Source organism: Plecotus auritus, assembly GCF_963455305.1.
Source record: "Plecotus auritus genome assembly, chromosome: 8".
NCBI lineage: Eukaryota > Metazoa > Chordata > Mammalia > Chiroptera > Vespertilionidae > Plecotus > Plecotus auritus.
The window spans coordinates 129,438,169-129,458,353 of record NC_137782.1 but is presented as its reverse complement, the minus strand read 5'-3'; the positions used below and the strand labels follow the sequence as shown (position 1 = coordinate 129,458,353).

Here is a 20,185-nt window from a genome sequence, read left to right as displayed (position 1 = left end):
CCCACATACCCCCGATTCTAATGCTAGCACGCCAATGCACACCGTTCTGCCCTCGGGGCATCTAAAATATTGTGGAGCCCTGCTGGCGTGGCTCAGTGGTTGAGCGTCGACCTATGAACCAGGAGGTCGCAGTTCAATTCCTGGTCAGGGCACATGCCTGGTTTGCTGGCTCGATCCCCAGTGGGGGACGTGCAGGAGGTAGCTGGTCAATGATTCTCTCTCATCGTTGATGTTTCTATCTCTCTCTCTCCCACTCCCTTCCTTTCTGAAATTAATAAAAATATGTATTTTTAGAAAATAAATAAATTAAATAAAATATTGTGGAGATCTTCTCACATCAGTGCACAGAGAGCACCTCATTTTTCCTAATAGAAACCTTGAATGAATGCATTGTATATTCTACTGTGCCCTATGAGTGGACTTTTAGGCTATTTCCCATCTTTTTTATTATCCATCTTTTTTATTATGGTAAAGTATACATAATGTAAAACTTACCATTTTAACTACTTTAAAGTGGCAGCTCTATGGCATTAAGTGCATTCACACTATTGTACACCATCACCAGCATCCATCTCCAGAACTTCTTCATCTTTCCCAACTGAACTCTGTATCCAGTAAGTACTAACCCCCGTCCTCCTTCCCCAACTCCTGGCAACCACCATCTTTCTGTCTCTGTGAATTTGATCACTCCAGATATTCCCTGTCCGTGGAATCATACAATATTTGTCCTTTGTGACTGTCCCCTCTTTTGCTGTGCCAGTCATGCTCTGGTGAATTCCCCTGGAATTATCACTATTATATCAATAGTGATAATAATTATCACTATTATATCACTAGCATTTTAAGAGAAAGGATAAATGTGTTCAGATATTTATGCAGGATACAGAGAAACTAATGGTTACTCTAGGGAGAGGCAGGGGGCTACAGGGGGACAGGGAAAGAGAAACTTGTTTTTTATTCTCTGTTTTTTACATCTTTAGAATTCTGTAGCTTGTTCATACGTTACTTATTCAAAAAAAGAATTGCTAAGAAATGTTAAGAGCAACCATGAAAAAGTAGATATAGGGTACACAATGCCTAAGCTCTTTATTGACCTCTATGGCCCAAACTGTTTATTGTCCAACAAAAAAAAAAATCTATGTTCCCTTCTTCCATAGTAATAGAACTGTGGTGGGCAGGGAGCTGACCTGCTGCACTACATTTCCCAGCCTCCTTTGCAGGGCAGGTGGCTGAATTGCTGTACTATATCTCCCAGCTTCCTTTGCAGTTAGGCTTATCCATGTGACTGAGCCCCCAGTGGCATCTGATGGGAAGTGAGATGTGCTTTTCCCTAACCAGGGCCTCCCATTCCATGCTTTCTGTCCCTTTCCTGTGAGCCAGAGCCAGGATGTGGCTGCAGCCCAGCCTGAACCATGCAGAGGACAACCCAAGGAGGTGGTGGAGAAGCATGATGGAAGGAGCCTGGGGCCCTGAATGATCCTGTGGAGCAGAGCCACCTGCCCACCTGGACCTTGAACTGTCACATGGGCGAGAAATAAATTTCTGTGTTATTTGAGCTGGTGCATTTGGGGATCTTTTTGTTACAGCAGCTAGTATAACCCTAACTAAGATAACCGATTTGGGGTTGGAGGAAACTGCCTCCCATGATAACAGATAAGCATTTCCAGAGGCGGGAGGAAGAAATCAAAGCTAAGATAGTGTTTGAGGCTCTTCTTGTGACATTTGGCAATGCTCCCGCCTCGGGAGGCTTTGTGGGGAGGTGGGAGGGACATCTCCCCTTTAAACTAACACTCCTAGCCGTGACCTGAATGATCAGGCTCACCCCATCTCCAGACTGTAGCAACACTAGCCAGGCTCACAGATTTTGGCCCTGGCTCAGCCACTAACTTACATGGTCTTCCCGTGCAAGTCACCACACACCTTAGACTTACACTGTGCTTAAATTAATCAGGCAGGAGAAGGGGCAGGAAGCAGAAGCAGGTCTCTCCAGGGCCCCTTCCTGTCTGATGATGCCAGACCCAGTTTGTAGAGAGAGCAGGACAAGGACTTGGGTCTGACTCCCAGGTCTGGGCTTTTCCCTGGCACCTGCTGGACCCAGGAGTCGGATGCTGAGTGCAGAAATAGCAGCAGGAATCGCCCACAAGCCAAGAGCTGGTCACTAGCTTACAGTTTCATGAGCCAGTCCTGCCAACAGGTTACAGATGGAATGTAAAGCATTGAACGTGAGTCCAAAAGAGGTCTCGTGGATGGTCCCTCCACACTGAGAATCTAGGACAGGGAGCCCCCAGCGTCTTCTGGGCAGCCCGCCGAGGCAGCTCCACTCTAAACTATAATTCCTGGGCGTGACCGGTCTCCTGTGGGCTCAGCCCATTTCCCTCGGTGCCCATGGCAGAAGGTAAAAATGCACCGCCCTGACCCTTTGGAACTGACGGGCTGCAGCAACAGCCCCTGTGGATCTGAGACTTTGGACATGGCTTGATTTTCGACTTAGAAGGTGAGGACAGAGGTCTTGGTGAGAGGTTGCTGGAACAATGCAGAAGTTTGCTGGTTTCAGAGATGGCCTGGGTCTGAGCTGAGCTGCCACCTGAACCTCCCCAGTAATAGGTTGAAAGGTTGAAACCAAGGGAGGGGCAGAGGGCGGGCGGGTGGGCTCCTAACAAGCCTCAGAAGGAGAAGCCCTGCCTTCTAGGGGCAGAGCAGGGCATACCCCCAGCACCAGACCACAGACCCCACATGGAGGAGCTGACTGCCCAGGCCCCACCCCCAGTTTGCTTGCTCCCCTTCCCCTCTGCCTCCCTCCAAGCTGCTTCTCCAAGCCTCTAAAGGCGGCAAAGACAGAGCCTATTTAAAACAGCTCCAGAAGGTAATTAAACAGAGCCTGAAGGGGATCCTTCTGCAAGGCAAAGGCTGCTTCCATAAACTACAATTTTAAAGATCTTCATAACTTATCGTTCAGGCCAATCTCATTATTCCTTACCATTAATGCTGTTGCCATGGTTACTCCCAGGTACTATGTACCTATGCAAGTCTATGTGGGGTGAAGCTACCCCCAGCTCTACAGATACACGAAAGGAGAAGGAACATTCCCCTGGTTCTGCGGCTTTAGCACACAAGAGCAGCCGCGAGTTCCCCACACAGGCAGGGGCCGCGGAGTCAAACCTGGATTTGAATTCCAGATTCCCCACGTGCTGGCCATACAATTTGGGGCAACTTAATCTTTTTGAGCCTCCATTTCCTCATTTGTAATGTGGGGCTATGAATACTTATTTTCAAGGATATTGCAAAGATTAAGGAAAATTCATTTGTTCAACGAATACTTCTTGAGCAGCTATTATGTGCTGGGCACTGATCTAGGTAATTAAAAACACATCGGTGAGCAAAAAAAATAAAAAAGTCTCTGCTTCCGTAGAGCTTAATGCTAGTGCCAACAGACAATAGTAATAAAAATAATAAATAAGTGAATTCTCTGATAGCTGAGAAGACTGGGTGCTGTAGGACACGTGAGAAAGTAGAACAGGGTGTGCCCTGGCAGTGCGGGTGGATTTTTATTTTTAAATTATTGTAATGGCGTCTACACAAAAGGAGAAGGTGAAGGATGGGGAACGTGAAGGGGACACGGGAACATGATGACATGGCCAGGGCCACAGCTTCTTGCATGGGGAAGAGGGATGAAAAGAAAGGCCAGGCTGGAGCTGAGGGGGGAGAGGGAAGAGGGACACACCGGGGCTGCATTCACTCCATCCCCCTGGAGCGCTTCTGGTACCTGGATCCCCCTTCCACCCTGGCCCCCCAAGATTCCACCTCTTGTCCTGCTTCTGGCCCTAGTGACTACTTGAAAAGATTATTTTTCCCTGACAGAACCTTAAATAGGATGATGCTTAGGCCCTGACAATAGTAAGGTGGTGAGGGTAGTTTTCATCGAGGTGCCGAGGCTGAGAAGCCTGGAGCAGGGGAACAAACGATGCATGTTCTCATAGACTGCTCTGACTGCTGTTTTGGGAGCAGACAGAGGGGCCCAGGCAGAGTGGGAGACCACCCAGGAGGCTACGGCAGTGACCCAGCCCAGCGAGGCAGATACAGCCTCCAGTACAACACCCAGCGCGTGATACAAAGGCTCCAACCAGTACTGATCACTTGCCTGTTCTGTGCCGACTGGAAGGGCCAACCCCGGCCAACCCACAGGGGCAGGGTGCTGATCAGCATCCCAGAAGCTTGAGGCTAGGGGTCAGGGTCAGGGGGTGGAGGCCAGCCAAGTCTTCCTTTCGGCCAGCTACCGACAAACCTACTGATACCCAGAGAAGATGTGGGGCACAAGTATTTTCACTCAGTATTTTCTCTGCTATTTTCAGCAAAGCCCAAACACAGCTGACCCCATTTCCTCTCTGCCAGAGGAGCCTTGCAGGATCTCGTAGGTCCCAGCTGTCCTTTTCCTGGGTCGGTTACAGGCAGAAGTCCATCCTGCATGAGGCCTCTGAGCGGGTGATACATTTTGCTGGGTGCAGAGCAAGCACTTAATAAAGGTGGGCTGGTTCCCAGCCCCTGAGGAACATGGGATGAGAGACAAGCACCACCGCGCAGAAGCCTGCCACGGCTCCCGAGACCTGCTCACCCCCCTCCTGGCCACTCCAGCAGCTTCCACGCTGGTTTCCGCCCCATTCACCAGGCACCCACCAGAATGCTCCCGCCACCATGCGCTGTCGTGCTGCTCCCTTGCTCAACAGCTTCCGGCAGCTTCCTCTTGCCCCACACAACACACTCAGCATCTCTCGACCTGGAAGTTACAGGACGGATTTTCCACAACCTGCCCTGTCACTTCCCAACTTCCTCTCCAACTATCTCTCTACTCTCATCTTTTCTCCCTATTCCTCCCTCTCTGTCTCTCTCTCTCTCCTCTACTCCTCGGATTTTGTCTGACTTACAGGGAACATCCTCCCACTGCCTTGGGTCTCTCTCTATTCTACATTCGATCTACCCTCAGGGCCCACTTGTACTCCTCCTCCAGGAAGCCTTTCCAATCACCTGCATGTTCAGGATTCTCTCACCGATGAATGCCTGTCTACCAGAGCATTAGCTCCACGCGGCTCAGCCACCAGCCTGGCCGCTAGCCACCCACCTGTGTGGTGGCCTCACCTGTGCTGGGAGCTGGAACCATGGCATGTCTCAGTTTCCCCCGGTGCCCAGCTACCTCAGAACCGTTCGCATATCGGACAATCAGCAGATGCCCAGACCACACAAGTTTAACTGGGCTGCCAGGCCTTCACAAGCTCCTCTGATACAACCCCTTCACTCCTCTGATACAACCCCTTCACTCCTCTGATACAACCCCTTCACTCCTCTGCCCACAACCCCCTTCACTCCTCTGCCCACACCCCCTTCACTTCTCTGCCCACAGCCCCCTTCACTCCTCTGCCCACAGCCCCCTTCACTCCTCTGCCCACCGCCCCCTTCACTCCTCTGCCCACAGCCCCCTTCACTCCTCTGCCCACACCCCCTTCACTCCTCTGATACAACCCCTTCACTCCTCTGCCCACACCCCCTTCACTCCTCTGATACAACCCCTTCACTCCTCTGCCCACACCCCCTTCACTTCTCTGCCCACAGCCCCCTTCACTCCTCTGCCCACAGCCCCCTTCACTCCTCTGCCCACCGCCCCCTTCACTCCTCTGCCCACAGCCCCCTTCACTCCTCTGCCCACACCCCCTTCACTCCTCTGATACAACCCCTTCACTCCTCTGCCCACACCCCCTTCACTCCTCTGATACAACCCCTTCACTCCTCTGCCCACACCCCCTTCACTTCTCTGCCCACAGCCCCCTTCACTCCTCTGCCCACAGCCCCCTTCACTCCTCTGCCCACCGCCCCCTTCACTCCTCTGCCCACAGCCCCCTTCACTCCTCTGCCCACAGCCCCCTTCACTCCTCTGCCCACCGCCCCCTTCACTCCTCTGCCCACAGCCCCCTTCACTCCTCTGCCCACAGCCCCCTTCACTCCTCTGCCCACCGCCCCCTTCACTCCTCTGCCCACAGCCCCCTTCACTCCTCTGCCCATAGCCCCCTTCACTCCTCTGCCCACAGCCCCCTTCACTCCTCTGCCCACAACGCCCTTCACTCCTCTGCCCCATGTTTGTGTACATTATTCTGCTCCACAGAGTATCGCCTTCCCTTCCAAAGCCATCTTCAGAGAGTGGGAGAAAGACAGGCATTGGGTCTTCCAGGCCCAATGTCAGATCCCTGTCCCACCACATACTGGTTGGGTGACCTTAAGTATGTAATTCAACCTCTCTGAGCCTCAGTTTTCTTGCCTGCAAAATGGAGTTAATATAGGTACCCACCAAGCGAGGTTCCTGTAAAGACTAATGGAGGTGCTACATGTGAAATGCTAGTACTTGGCATGGTGCCTGGCACTTGGTTGGCACACAGTGAGTGTTGGCTCATTACTGTATGTGTGTGTGTGTGGGGGTGGCAGGGGGATCCTTCCATATCTAACCACACCCATCTCCATCCATGGCAAACCATCCAGCACATCAAGTGCACACAGCAGGGCCATGCCCCCGAAACCTCACTGCCTGTACTTACGTTGTCACTCTCATCTGTGGCTTCGTTGTTTAATTGTTAGCTACAGTCCTTATTAGGGTTCCTGGCATACCAAATTTCTACCTGTTAAGCCCAAAGGGTAAATTATAATCATTTTAATTTTTATCCTCAGGACTAATTACTCATTGGTGTAGCAAACTTTTAACAAGTTAACAGTCACCCTGGCCGGGTAGCTCGGTTGGTTGGAGTGACGTCCCATACACCAAAAGGTTGTGGGTTCGATTCCCGGTCATCACACATACCTAGGTTGCCAGTTTGACTCTGATCCAGGCACGTACGGAAGGCAACTGATCACTGTTTCTCTCATATCCATGTTTCTCTCTCTCTCTCTCTCTCTCTCTCTCTCTCTTTCTCTCCCTTCCTCTCTCTCTAAAATCAATTAAAAAAACACACACACGCCCTAACCGATTTGGCTCAGTGGAGAGAGTGTCGGCCTGCGGACTGAAGGGTCCCGGGTTCAATTCTGGTCAAGGGCATGTACATTGGTTGCGGGCACATCCCCAGTAGGTGCACAGGAGGCAGCTGATTGATGTTTCTCTCTTATTGAAGTTTCCAACTCTCTCTCCCTGTCCCTTCCTCTCTGTAATAAATAAAATATATTAAAACACACACACACACACACACACACACACACACACATATGAGCTCAGGTGAGGATTAAAAAAAAACAAGTTAACAGTCTTGGGAGGAGATACCAACCCTCACTAACAGACAACCAAACTAAGGCCCATCGGTGGAACAAACCGTCCATCTGCCAGTGTACAGCCACTGGCGAGCTGCTGTAACCGAGACAGGATACCTAACAAACTGGCACGCAGGTATCAGGGCACAGGTACAGGCTTCTGACCTCACGCCTGCAAAAAGGACATCAGAGCAGGCCCAGCGCCTGGGAGCCGACAAGGCCACTGTCCAGACTGAGATGAAGAACCACCTGGGCCTCTCAGAGGCCAGAGAAGTGACCCTTGAGCAGGGCCAGCCAGGACCAGGAACAGGACTGTCCTTCATCCCAGATTGCTGAGGTTTGCCCAAATCCGGAGCTGAAATGCCATCACCTGTCCCCTCCGTTCCTGTGTCGATAAAGGCCAGAGGCAGGTGTGGCTTTGCAGACTGAGGTCCAGGGAGGGAAGAAGTAGTGTGAGGGCTGCCACAGAGCCCAGTCCCAATGCCCCGGGAGGACGGAAAGGGAGGGAGGGGGAGGATCTGCTTATTAGGGGCAGGTTCACCCATGGAGCGCTGGGCCGCCGAGCCAGCAGAGGGACCCTGCAGGCCTCACCAACAAGAGCCAGGAAGGGAAGCAGAGCCGGAGCCAGAAGCGCCCGCCTCCCACCCCCCCACCCGACCCCCCGTCCCTGGAGGTACATGCGGGCTTTCAGGATAGAAAACAAAGGAGGCCCAGGACTGGAGAGGGGCTGCCGGGACATGCCACCAGACTCCCCGGGACCCATGGCCAGAAAGAAGTTCTGGGCTAGGAATGAGGAGATGGAGGCCTGCTCTCCCTGCTGACCGTGGCCCCCAACTCAGCGGGCAGCGTGGATGCCTGAGGTTGCCCCTGCCCAGCAAGCACGGCACCGTCTCTACCACCCTCACAGCCCTGCACAAGGACACCTGGCCAAGGTGCTGCATCCGCCATGCACGTGCCGGTGGAGCACGTCCCGCCACTTCCTCAGGGGCTGCTCTCCCTGTGCTCACCATGTGCTCCGTTGTCCGCACTGCTCCTATCAGCGCCTTCTCCTCCACAGCCCCTTCTCATCCCTCACATCTCCGGAGAGAAATCTCTTCCAGAAACCCGTCTGGGTCCCTCCTTCCTCTGCTCTTACCTGATCTCTCCCCAGACCCTGGCACCAAGCCTGGCCTGTAGGTGCTCCCTAAAGACGCACCGAAACGCACTGGAATGGGAGGACTGATGGCCAAGCTGCCTGCCCCCAGGACACCCTGCCAGGCACTGGTGTGTCGGGTGGCAGCACAGAGCCCCAGTGTGGGCTTTGTGCCTGAAGGTGTTAGAGGAAGGGGGGAGGGGGGGCAGTGCGCACATCATTACCAAAATAATGGGAGAGAAGACAACAGCAGAGGAGGGGCAGCAACATGTGTCTGGATGGAAGATGAGTAGAGTTTTAGTAACTGACCCAGCAGAGAGGAGGAAGACATCCCCTTAATGCCTAAAGAGGGCATGCCTAAGGAGCCAGCCCATCACCCCAAGGGCAACAGCAAAGCTAAGACTCAAAGGGACCAGGTACCACAGAAAAAAAGGGCTAATCATAGGGCTAGACACAGGGATCGATCGAAAGTCTGTCCTCAGAGCTGTAATACCCCAGACCTTCACCGCATAGAAAGGTGACTCTTACCGCCCCACCTGCATCCCTACCAGACGCTGAAGGTTTATCAGCCTTCTGAAGAAACTGAATTACAGTGACTCCAAAGTTGGGAACGCTAGCACAGTGGAAGGTGGGAGTAGGTGAGGCTAAATGCAGGGAAATTAGTGAATGTCTGCACTGAGTTTTGGGACCCCATCCTCCTTCCCCTCCTTGGCTTCCAGAATGCGGAGACTGTATTCACAAAACAGGAAGAGGATTCTATTAAAAAATAAATAAATAGCCCAGCCAGCATGGCTCAATGGTTGAGCATCGACCTATGAACTCGGAGGTCACAGTTCGATTCCCGTTCAGGGCACATGCCCTGGTTGCGGGCTCGATCCCCAGTGGGGGACATGCAAGAGGCAGCAGATTGATGATTCTCTCTCATAATTGATGTTTCTATCTCTCTCTCCCTCTCCCTTCCTCTCTGAAATCAATAATAATACATCAATAAATAAATAAATAAATAAATAAATAAATAAATAAGACCAGTCAAAGAGCTCACAGAAATTGAAATCCTGAGTGTTGATCTAAGATGTGAAATATTGAGAGAAACCAAGATGGTGGCATAGGTAAACACCTAAACTGCTGCCTCGCACAACAATTTCACAACTACAACTAAAAGACAAAACAGACATCATCCAGAACCACAGGAAGGCTGGCTGAGTGGAAATTCTACAACTAGAAGGAGAGAGAAAAGCCCACAGAGACTCACAGGAGCTGCGGAAGGCAGAGGTATGGAGGCGCAAGTGCGCACACGGAGAGGGCTGGCAACTGAGGACGCAGCTGGCTTTTTCAAGCGCAAGGGAGACAAAAGCTCCCGACTGCTCTGAACTCCAGTTCCGGGCGAGACTCTGGGAACCCAGACTCATTCGGGGAGAAACTGGACTGTCTGGCAGCGGGCGAAACTCGAGAGCAGCTTTCTCTCAGAGGTGCTTGCAGTGATTACCGCGGGACACTGAGACCCAGGGGCCTCTTAGAGCAGGGCTGACGGGAAGCCATTGCTATTTGCCCCGCTCTGAGACTCCGCCCCATCCAATTTGAGCGCAGAGGCTTTTTCATATGAATGGCCTGGTCCTTTGAATTCTAAACTTACCTAACAAACTGCAGCTGAGTCAGTGAGACCCAGAACATCCAAAAGAAGGCCCAAGGCCCCACAGCAGCTTGCATTGCTTCACAGCTGGGCCTCATCTGGGCACCTCCAAAACCCAAACAAAGAAGAGGAATCTGCAGATCTCTCCATAGCTCCTGCTGGGTGGCCTCAGGCAGAGGCTAAATTAGCACCTCCTTGGAGATCCAAGAGCCAGTGTACCCAGGGGTCAGAGTGGGACCATCCAGATTACAACTCCTCAGATCCATAGGGGACACACTCAGGGGGCAGACTCAGTGAGCACCAAAGCCCCATTGAAGCAAGTCTTGTCTCATAAGGGTGTCTCCAGCACAGAAGTTCTCCAAGCGTAGACACAGCTGATCCTCACAGCCAATTGGCCTAGAGGTCAATTCCCCCCATGATACCAACAATAATCAAGGCTTAACTACAACAAGACTGTGCACACAGCGCACAAAGGGGTGCACCAAGAGTGTCCACCTCAGGTAACTGGGGAGGCTGAGCCAATGGGCCCTATAGGACACCTAGCACACAAAGCCACTCTATCAACTCAGGGAAGCAACCAAAATGCGGAGACAAAGAAACAGATCACAAATGAAAGAAATGGAGGAAAGCAAACGACTGGATATAAAGTTCAAAACCACGGTTATAAGGTTTTTCAAGAATTTTCTAGAAAAGGCCGATAAATTTAGCAAGACCCTCGAAGATATGAAAAAGGACCAACTAGAAATTAAGCATACACTGACTGAAATAAAAAATAACATACCGAGATCCAACAGCAGACTAGAGGAATGCAAGAATCAAGTCAAAGATTTGAAAAACAAAGAAGCAAAAAACACCCAACCGGAAAAGCAAAAAGAAAAAAGAATCCAAAAATATGAAGATAGTGTAAGGAGTCTCTGGGACAACTTCAAGCGTACCAACATCCAAATTATGGGGGTGCCAGAAGAAGAGAGAGAGCAAGATACTGAAAACCTATTTGAAGAAATAATGGCCGAAAACTTCCCCCACCTAGTGAAAGAAATAGACTTACAAGTCCGGGAAGTGCACAGAACCCCAAACAAAAGGAATCCAAAGAGGACCACACCAAGACACATCATAATTAAAATGCCAAGAGCAAAAGACAAAGAGAGAATATTAAAAGCAGCAAGAGAAAAACAGTTAATTACCTACAAGGGAGCACCCATATGATTGTCAGCTGATTTCTCAACAGAAACTATGCAGGCCAGACAGGAGTGGCAAGAAATATTCAAAGTGATGAATAGCAAGAACCTACAACCAAGATTACTCTACCCAGCAAAACTATCATTCAGAATTGAAGGGCAGATGAAGAGCTTCACAGATAAGAAAAAGCTAAAGGAGTTCATCACCACCAAACCAGTATTATATGAAATGCTGAAAGGTATTCTTTAAGAAGAGGAAGAAAAAGAAAAAGGTAAAGATAAAAATTATGAACAACAAATACATATCTGTCAACAAGTGAATCTAAAAATCAAGTGAATTAAAAATCTGAGGAACAGAATAAACTGGTGAATATAATAGAATCAGGGGCATAGAAAGGGAGTGGACTGACAATTCTCGGGGAGGAAGGGGGTGGGGAGGTGCGGGAAGAGACTGGACAAAAATCATACACCTATGGATGAGGACAGTGAGGGGGGGGGTGGTAAGGGCAGAGGGTGGGATGGGAACCAGGTGGAGGGGAGCTATGGGGGAAAAAAGAGGAAAAGTTGTAATAATCTGAACAATAAAGATTTATTTTTAAAAAAATAAGATGTGAAATGTTTGCTGATAGGAGTTTCGGAATGAGAAGAATTAAATAAACAGGCTGAGAAAATTTGCCAGAACCGAAAGAGAGGAGTATTCAGACTGAAAGGAGTCACCAGGAATCCTGAATCATGAATTTTAAAAAAGAGGCATTGTGGAATTTCAGAAATAAATTGTATAGATAAAGAGAAGACCCTAAACCAGGGGTGGGCAAACTTTTTGACTCGAGGGCCACAATGTGTTCTTAAACTGGACCGGAGGGCCGGAACAAAAGCATGGATGGAGTGTTTGTGTGAACTAATATAAATTCAAAGTAAAGGAGCGGAGGGGAGAGCAAGAGAACCGGATAGAACAGCCGGATCCGGCCCGCGGGCCGTAGTTTGCCCACGGCTGCCCTAAACCTTCCAAGGGGTGAAAAGAGGTCACTTGCAAAGAATTGGGAATAAAACAGCATGGATTTTTCAACCGCTATCCTGGAAGCTGGAAGACAACTAAGTGATGTCTTCAAAATTCTGAAGGAGAATGATTGTCATGCTAGAATTTTCTCCTCAGCCAAACTGTCAATTAAGGCTGAGTGCAGAGTCACAATTTTTCAGAAATAAAAGTACTCAAAATTTTCTTCCAATGTTTCTCTCCCTCCCCCCGCTCCCCCCTGACCCAGGAAGCTACTGGAAGAGGTATTCCACCAAAATGGAAGTGTACAAACATGAAAAGGAAGGCCTGGAGCTGGAGGCAGGTGGGCCCTGGAAGGACATGTTCAAGGGAAAAATAGAAATGAAGGGCTGGAGTCTTCAGGATTGAAAGAAGGCACTGAACATACCCCTAAAGCAGTGGTTCTCAACCTTTCTAATGCCGCGACCCTTTAATACAGTTCCTCATGTTGTGGTGACCCCCAACCACAAAATTATTTTCGTTGCTACTTCATAACTGTAATTTTGCTACTGTTAATGAATCGTAATGTAAATATCTGTGTTTTCCGATGGTCTTAGGCTCTACAGCAGCGGTTCTCAACCTGTGGGTGGCGACCATCGGAAAACACAGATATTTACATTACGATTCGTTAACAGTAGCAAAATTACAGTTATGAAGTAGCAACGAAAATAATTTTGTGGTTGGGGGTCACCACAACATGAGGAACTGTATTAAAGGGTTGTGGCATTAGAAAGGTTGAGAACCACTGCCCTAGAGGGTGTAGTGAGAATGAGAGATGGGACAAAGAAAACTATGCTAATAAGGAAAAAAGAGGCAACCATTAACTGCAGATAAAACATAAAGTTTAAAAACAGAAAACAGTCATGATACAACCAACTTGACTCTACAGTAAATGTTATTTATAAAATTATAATGTGAATACTGAATATCCGTAGACCCCCAAACCATAATAACTATCTTGGGACGGTGAGGAGAGTTGGGGAGAGAAGCATGTTTCTGGGGGTAGATATAAGAGAGCTGGGTTCTCAACTACCATAATAGATAACACAAAAAAATTAGTTGAGAAATAGCAGTATAGATAAACATGTTAGTTTGAAATATAGATTTCTATCTGAAGAGACAGCTAAAAGTATTTGCTTCTGGGAATAGGGATGGGAACTGAAGAGGGATGATGGGCAGCATACTGTTTTTCCTTACAAATGTTTTAGTACTATTTGAATTTTTGAATTACGCACACACATTACTTTAAAAAATGTGAAATTAATTTTTTAAGTTTTTGAAATAAAGTTTATGAATAAAAAAACCACTTTGGTACATTAACCATCAGTCTCTGTATCATTAAAGTTGCCTTATACTACATCCCTCTACTCCTCCCCGAAACCAAACACAACCACCAATATTTCATTTAGCTCTAGTTCAAGTTCTTACATACTATTAAAAAAAATTAGGGGGTCAGTGGTGGAAAAGCAGGGACATCTGTAATACTTTCAACAATAAAGATAAAACAAAGTTTAAAAAATTACAGTGTCCTAGCCTAGTCCCCACCATCTGCCCCCCTTTCCCACCCTCAACTTGAACTTTTGGGAAGTAGTATGCTGGTAAGTAATTACTAATCAATTCTTTGGGGGAAAGAGTCCTAATCTGTAGCATTTGCCAATTTCTGTGGTGTAAATATTCCTGTAGTGGCTGATTTCAAGCTGTCACTATGATGTCACTGACTGTGGAACTGGGAAGAGGTACACACGTCAGCTCCAGCAAACTACTGCCTTTGGGCCTCTCCAGCCTCACCAGCCGCCATGCTTCCCACCAGACTCAGGGTACTGAGAGACCTGAGTAAGTCCTCCAAAAGCCAGAGACCCACAGGGGTATGTAGTCGCAGTCGAAGTGGGTACTGAAGGAAAAAGGAGTGGTCTGGCTGCAGGGAAAAGGTTAGGAATTTGTGGCTTCCTTCCTTCCCCACCTCCAGCAGAGTTACCTGTTCATTAGTGACCCCCGGGCGCAGGGTCCCATGTTTATAGTCCTCCAGCAGCTGCACAGCCTCTCTGAGACGTCTCTGCAGAGAAGAGAAAGGGGACATTGAGGGGCACAGACCCAGGGCTCCAGCAACTCTTTCCCATTCCAGAAGGCATCTGTGTTGATCAAGTATTGACAGGCCTGCCCTCCAATTCATCAGACACACGCTGCACAACAAAGAGGATGCAACCTAAACGTCCTTTCCTAGGGAAATGGCCAAATGGCAGTGCTATAATAATACTATGAAACATTATTCGGCAGTTTAAAAAGTGAAGTAGATCTACATGAGATTCTATGGCCATAACTCCCAAGATACTTTTTGAGTGAGAAAGCGAATTGCAGAGCCATATGATACCATGCACTGTACCAAACAAAACAGACACACACACACACAGAAAACAGTAATTTCTATGGGAATATTTATGTGTGTAAACGCATCAAAAAAGGCTCCAGGAGGAGACCACCCCAAACTGGTGACAAGGGTTATCTTGGGGTAGGAGGAAAGGGCCCGACTTGGCAAGGAGTGTCATAAGGAACTTTAATCTTAATTGCAATACTGAAAGTTTTTATAAAGAAAACATATTTATGTAATACTGCTATAATTTCTTTTCAAGATTTTAAAAACACTAGCAGAGATTTACATACTAAAGTGCATATGGCTACAGTAACTGATGGGGAAAGAGAGAAAATAAAATAGGATAAGAATTGTATGATTTAAAAAATTTTTAAAGCTAAAGAGACAGCAACTGTGATAGATGGCCACCTCTGTCCACCAAAACATCTGTATACTAGCAGCACTATTGAAATAGCCCAAAACTACAAACATTCAAATGTCATTAATAGACTGAATAAATTAAATTGTAGTCTATGTACACAATGAAATATTATACAACAATTTTAAAAAGCAAATTACAAATATGTTACAACGTAGATGAATTTGACAAACATAATGTAGCCGAATGTGTTTTCCAAAAATGGCCACCCCAATATCTCCCATTCCCCATGCTCTTCTAGAACCTTCTCACATCCTCTATGCCCCCGAACCTTGATCCAGGGAAGATTTTCATAGCTGCCTCAACAAATAGAGTTTGAGGTTAGGTCATAAAAATGCCTTGCACCTCCACCTTGTTTTCTTGGGATGGTTGCTCTCTTGGAACTCAGCTGCCATATTGTAAGAAAGCCCAAGCACCCCATATAAACAACCACATGTAGAGCAACTGAGGGCCTGGCCCACAGCTCCAGCTGAACCACCAGCTGATGGTCAGCACCAGCTTGCTCGCCATGCAAGTGAGCCACCTTGGAAAGGACCTTCCATCCCCCTGTCAAGCTGCCCTAGCTGATGCTGCATGGAGCAGAGACAAACCATCCCCTCTTAGCCCTGCCCAAATTGAGGATCAGTGAGCAAAATAATTGACTGTTGTTGTTTTAAGACACTGTATTTTGGGGTGATGTCTTACATAGCAATAGACAGCTAATATGCATGATAAGCAAAATAAGTTAGATGTTAAAGAATACAGTATATAAAGTTTTTTTTTAAAAAAAGTCAAAACTCACCTATGGTGGTAGAGGTCATTAGAGTGTTACCTTCAGGAGGTACTGACTTGGAAAGGACATGAGGGAACCCTCCAGGGTAATGGAAATGGAAATGTCTGATCTAAGTGCTGGTTACATGGGTATAAACATATGTCAAAATCCATTAAGCAATAAACTTAGGATATGTGCATTTTACTGTATGTATGTTGTACCTCAAAAAATTAGTAATAAATAGACAACAGTGATAGAAGGTAGCCTATGTCAAAGTCAGGTGAGGGACCCAGCCACCAGGGATGCCCAGTTTGGGCAAAAAAAATCAAGTGAACCCACCATTCCCCTCCTTTAAAAAAAAATATATATATATACATATATATATATATTATTGATTTCAGAGAGGAAGAGAGAGGCATCAATGATGAGAGAGAATCATTGATCTGCTGCCTCCTGCACACCCCCTACTGGAGATGGAGCCCACAACCCAGGCATGTGCCCTGACTAGGAATGGAACTGTGACCTCCTGGTTCATAGGTCAACACTCAACCACTGAGCCACACTGGCAGTGTACCATTCCCCTTTTGACAGAGGAGGGACAAGGCTGGCCGGAAACAGGAGTGCCAAGACCTCAACATAAGCCCATTCATCTGTGTTTTCCGATGGTCTTAGGCTCTAGAACAGCAGTTCTCAACCTGTCGAGACCCACAGGTTGAGAACCACTAGCAGGCTCGCCTAAGACCATCGGAAAACACAGATATTTACATTACGATTCATTAACAGTAGCAAAATTACAGTTATGAAGTAGCAACGAAAATAATTTTATGGTTAGGGGTCACCACAACATGAGGAACTGTATTAAAGGGTCGCAGCATTGGAAAGGTTGAGAACCACTGAAATATATGCATATCAATTCCAAAACTCCAGGGAGCCTTCCCAGAATCTGTGCTCCCAAACTGGAGATAGCTTTGTGTTTTCAGGGTTCCCCTTTCAATTAATTCCTGCTGTTTAGAGAAAATGCCAGGAGAGAAAAGAAAAAAAAAAAAAACAACACACACACACACACACACATAGGAAAGCACAAAAATAATTTTAAATCACCTGTAAACATACCACTGAGATAAATGCTGCAAAAGTAGAGTGCTATTCCTTCCAGTCTCATACATTTGTTTTTCATGTTGATGGTTGTTTTAACTTGCTTAAAGTCATACAGATAGAAAGTGAGCAGTTCAGTCAGACCCTTTCTCTGTCCCCCACCACCCTCAAAGCCTCCTAGTGCTGCAGCAAGCCCCCCACCTCAAGCCTGCTTCCTCTCTGGGCCACAGCTTCTGCCCTCAGACAATGAATGCTCCACTTTCCACCGCTGAATGGTGAATGGCCCCGTGTTCTCATTATTTTCCCACTCCAGGGATTCATCCAAGTTCCTATAACAACCTGGCCAATTTCCATCTCATTTGACACGGTCATCAAAGGGAGGCCTCCTGCCACAAGAATGGGTTCCCAAGAGCTCTGATCTCGGCATGGGTGGAGGGAGAACTAAATCCAAAGTTCCTGAAGACAAAGCTGAGAATCCAGGACTGAAGGAAGCTAGAACCTGCTCTTCTCCTTCCGGGCCTTCCTAGCCCTCAGCCAGGCCCCCTGTCAGAGGCTCCAGGCTACTCTCTGGGACAGACAGGTGCCTAGGCCACTTATCTTAGGTCCCTGAAGGCTGGCTGCTCTGGGGCGGGTCTCCCCACAGAGAAGGGGGCCATTTTCAGGACACTTGAGAGATAGGAGAGTCAACCCTCCCCTCACGCCTATGCATTATGAGGCTTGGCGGAAAGCCCTGGGCGGCAGGGAAAGCTGGAGGCCAGTGGGAGGGTGAACTTTGCAGAACGTCAGCTCAACCAGGAACAGGCAGCCAGGCCCTGAATGCAGACGGGTGAGGAGCCCAGCCGGCTGGAGATAAGACTGGGGCTCTTCTCCGGGGCCCCCGGGGGCCGGGGGGCATGGACGGCTCAGGTTGCTGCCCCCAGACTCCACCACAGCCTGCCTGCCTCTGGCTCACCTGCCAAAAAGTGTCACCAGAGGGCGTCTCCTAGTACTTGCCAGGGGCATGGTCTCCAGAAGGCCCCTCGGGAAACCTGGGAGGTCTGCTCCAGGGGCAGGGAATTTGGACAGAGGAGAATTCTGGCCCCAAATCCCCAGGGGGAAGAAGGAAGCAAAGGGACAGGCATGGAGTGTTAGGGTGGTGGACACAGACAGGGGAGACCGGGCCAGACAGGAACGGGAACAGAGGGACACAGGAAGGGAAGGGCACAGAAAGGAAAGCTGGGGAGTCATCAGAAGGAAAACTAATCTGTTTAGGGGGGCAGAGAGGGTAGCCCAGCACCCCCCGAAACTAAGTGCAGACTGAGTATAATTCCTGCTTGGTTAAGGGAGGAGGGCAAACTGATAAACATATTTAATGTAGAGTAACATCTAATACATTAAATATATGATGGGAGTGACCGCATCTGGCCAGGATGGGAGGAAAGCCCAGAAATATTTCACCCTCCTTTTGGTAAAGGGACCCTCCATTCTCCAGTTGGTACCTCCATGTTCCCACCTCCTGACTTTGCCCACACTGTTCACTTCACCAAGACACCCTTCCTCCCCAAGTCCATCACCAACCCCATTCATCCCCCCAGGCTCACTTCTCCAGGAATCTTCCGGAAACATCCCCTCCTGTGAACAGGCAGAGAGCACTGGGCTTGCACTGCTCTGAGGTGCCGCCCACTTCCTGCCTGTGTGCTGACATTACCTGTCAGATTGCCAGGTGCAGGGAGCAGGGAGCAGGGGCCTGGTTTTAGGTATCTCTGTAGAACCACGAGACATGCCCACCCCAGCCCATCACCAACCCAGGGCCACATATAATGCGCATTTAACAAAAATGCATGGCTGAGGCTTCTAGAGGAAGAGGCAAAGGGCATGGTCAGGGTTAGGAATCCAGGTTCTACAGCATCAGAACAATGTCGATCGACGGTGATGCAGGTTTTACAGACTCCCCGGATTCCAAGAGACTGTGCCCTGTCCACAAAGGACACAAATAAAAATACGCCCTGTGTGTGTATGTCATAGCACCATGTGGCCACCCCCTTTCTGAGAAACTGGGGCCACAGAGGGAAGGGCATTTCCTTGCTCAGGGTCACAGAGTGGGTGGATAGCACTGGAAACCCATTGCGTCCCAGTTCTGGGCCATTTCCCCGAGATGTCGGCATGGAAGAACCCCCTGTCCTCACCACGGTAACTGAGAGCAGGGCAGTCTCAAAAAGAAACCACAGCAAGGCCTGCATCCTGCCCCCAACCCAAAGCTGATAGCCCAGACAAGAAAAGGAAGGTCCTTTTTCACTCTCATTCCAAGCTAAGCCCAGCTTGACAGAGAAAATGGAGAGCGGGTTTAGAGAACGGGTACAAATGAAACACGGGCATTTCAGGCAAAGCTTTGAGAATCCCAAGCTTGCAGAACTGAAAAAAAAATGGAAAAGAAAGAGCAGTGTCAAGTGTCAGGAAGAATGAACTGACAGTGCGGTGGGGTGTGCATGAGGGAATGGAGCAGGGATTGCTGGCAGGGGGTGGGGGGCAGCAGGTTATGTCACATCGTGTTAACTGCGCAGCATTGAGCTATCTGATTGTTCTCACCTGGGCCAGTCTTGCACCTGCCAGTGCAGGGCCTGCATCCTTATCTTGTCTGCAACATTGGCTGGATCCATGCCTATTGTGGCCCCAGGTGGTGGGACTGTGGGCCAAAGCTGGTGATTTCTGCGCATGCAGAGAGCCAAGCCCTCCTCTGTCTTCCCGGGCTTTCCTAAGCCCCTTCTTGCTCTCTCCCAGCAGCCCCGGACTCGCAGGGCTGTCTGCTGTGGCTCCCACCAGCCACGAGCCACCCTCTGGGAGGCAGGCCCAAGGGGAGAGGAAACCAGGGACACGTGGGGAGAGGTTCTGCTTTCCGGGCGGCTGACCCCTGGGCGCCTTCAGGGGGCCTGTGTGAGGTAAACCAATATAATCCCGGCAGCGTGGCAGGTACTATAACCTTTTAGAAAATTAATCTGTCCAGCTATCCCACAAACTATAAAAACAATCGTGGCCTCTAGCCTGAATATCCTTCTCTTGGGGATTTATTCTAAAAAATAAATTTAGCACAGGTGTAAGTGGCATGCCTGCGACTTCTTTTTTTGGGAGGGGGCCGTGGAATCACAAAAGACAGTAACAACCTATCTGTTATGCCTATAAGTCTAATGATAATGGTTATCTATACTGTAAGACTAAACTTTTTAAAAAATTAGGAAGACTTGGAAGTGAATGAAAAAAGCAAACAAAAAGTCTATGTCCAATGTAATAAGTATGCCAAAAATGTATGCTGATGGGCAAGAACTTGATGT

The 20,185-nt window shown here is 48.7% G+C and overlaps 2 protein-coding genes across 4 annotated transcripts in view; one reads left to right on the top strand and one right to left on the bottom strand.

Moving 5' to 3' along the window:
* The window catches only part of STAMBP (STAM binding protein), a 762,428-nt gene that overhangs the window by 208,144 nt on the left and 534,099 nt on the right, over positions 1-20,185 (top strand). The gene's annotated exons all lie outside the window — the stretch shown is intronic.
* The window catches only part of SFXN5 (sideroflexin 5), a 109,455-nt gene that overhangs the window by 76,792 nt on the left and 12,478 nt on the right, over positions 1-20,185 (bottom strand). For all 3 annotated transcript variants that reach the window (XM_080684752.1, XM_080684754.1, XM_080684753.1), the window contains exon 3: positions 14,224-14,301. In XM_080684752.1, coding sequence (XP_080540878.1) covers positions 14,224-14,301 — 78 coding nt within the window. The remainder of the gene's footprint in view (positions 1-14,223; positions 14,302-20,185) is intronic.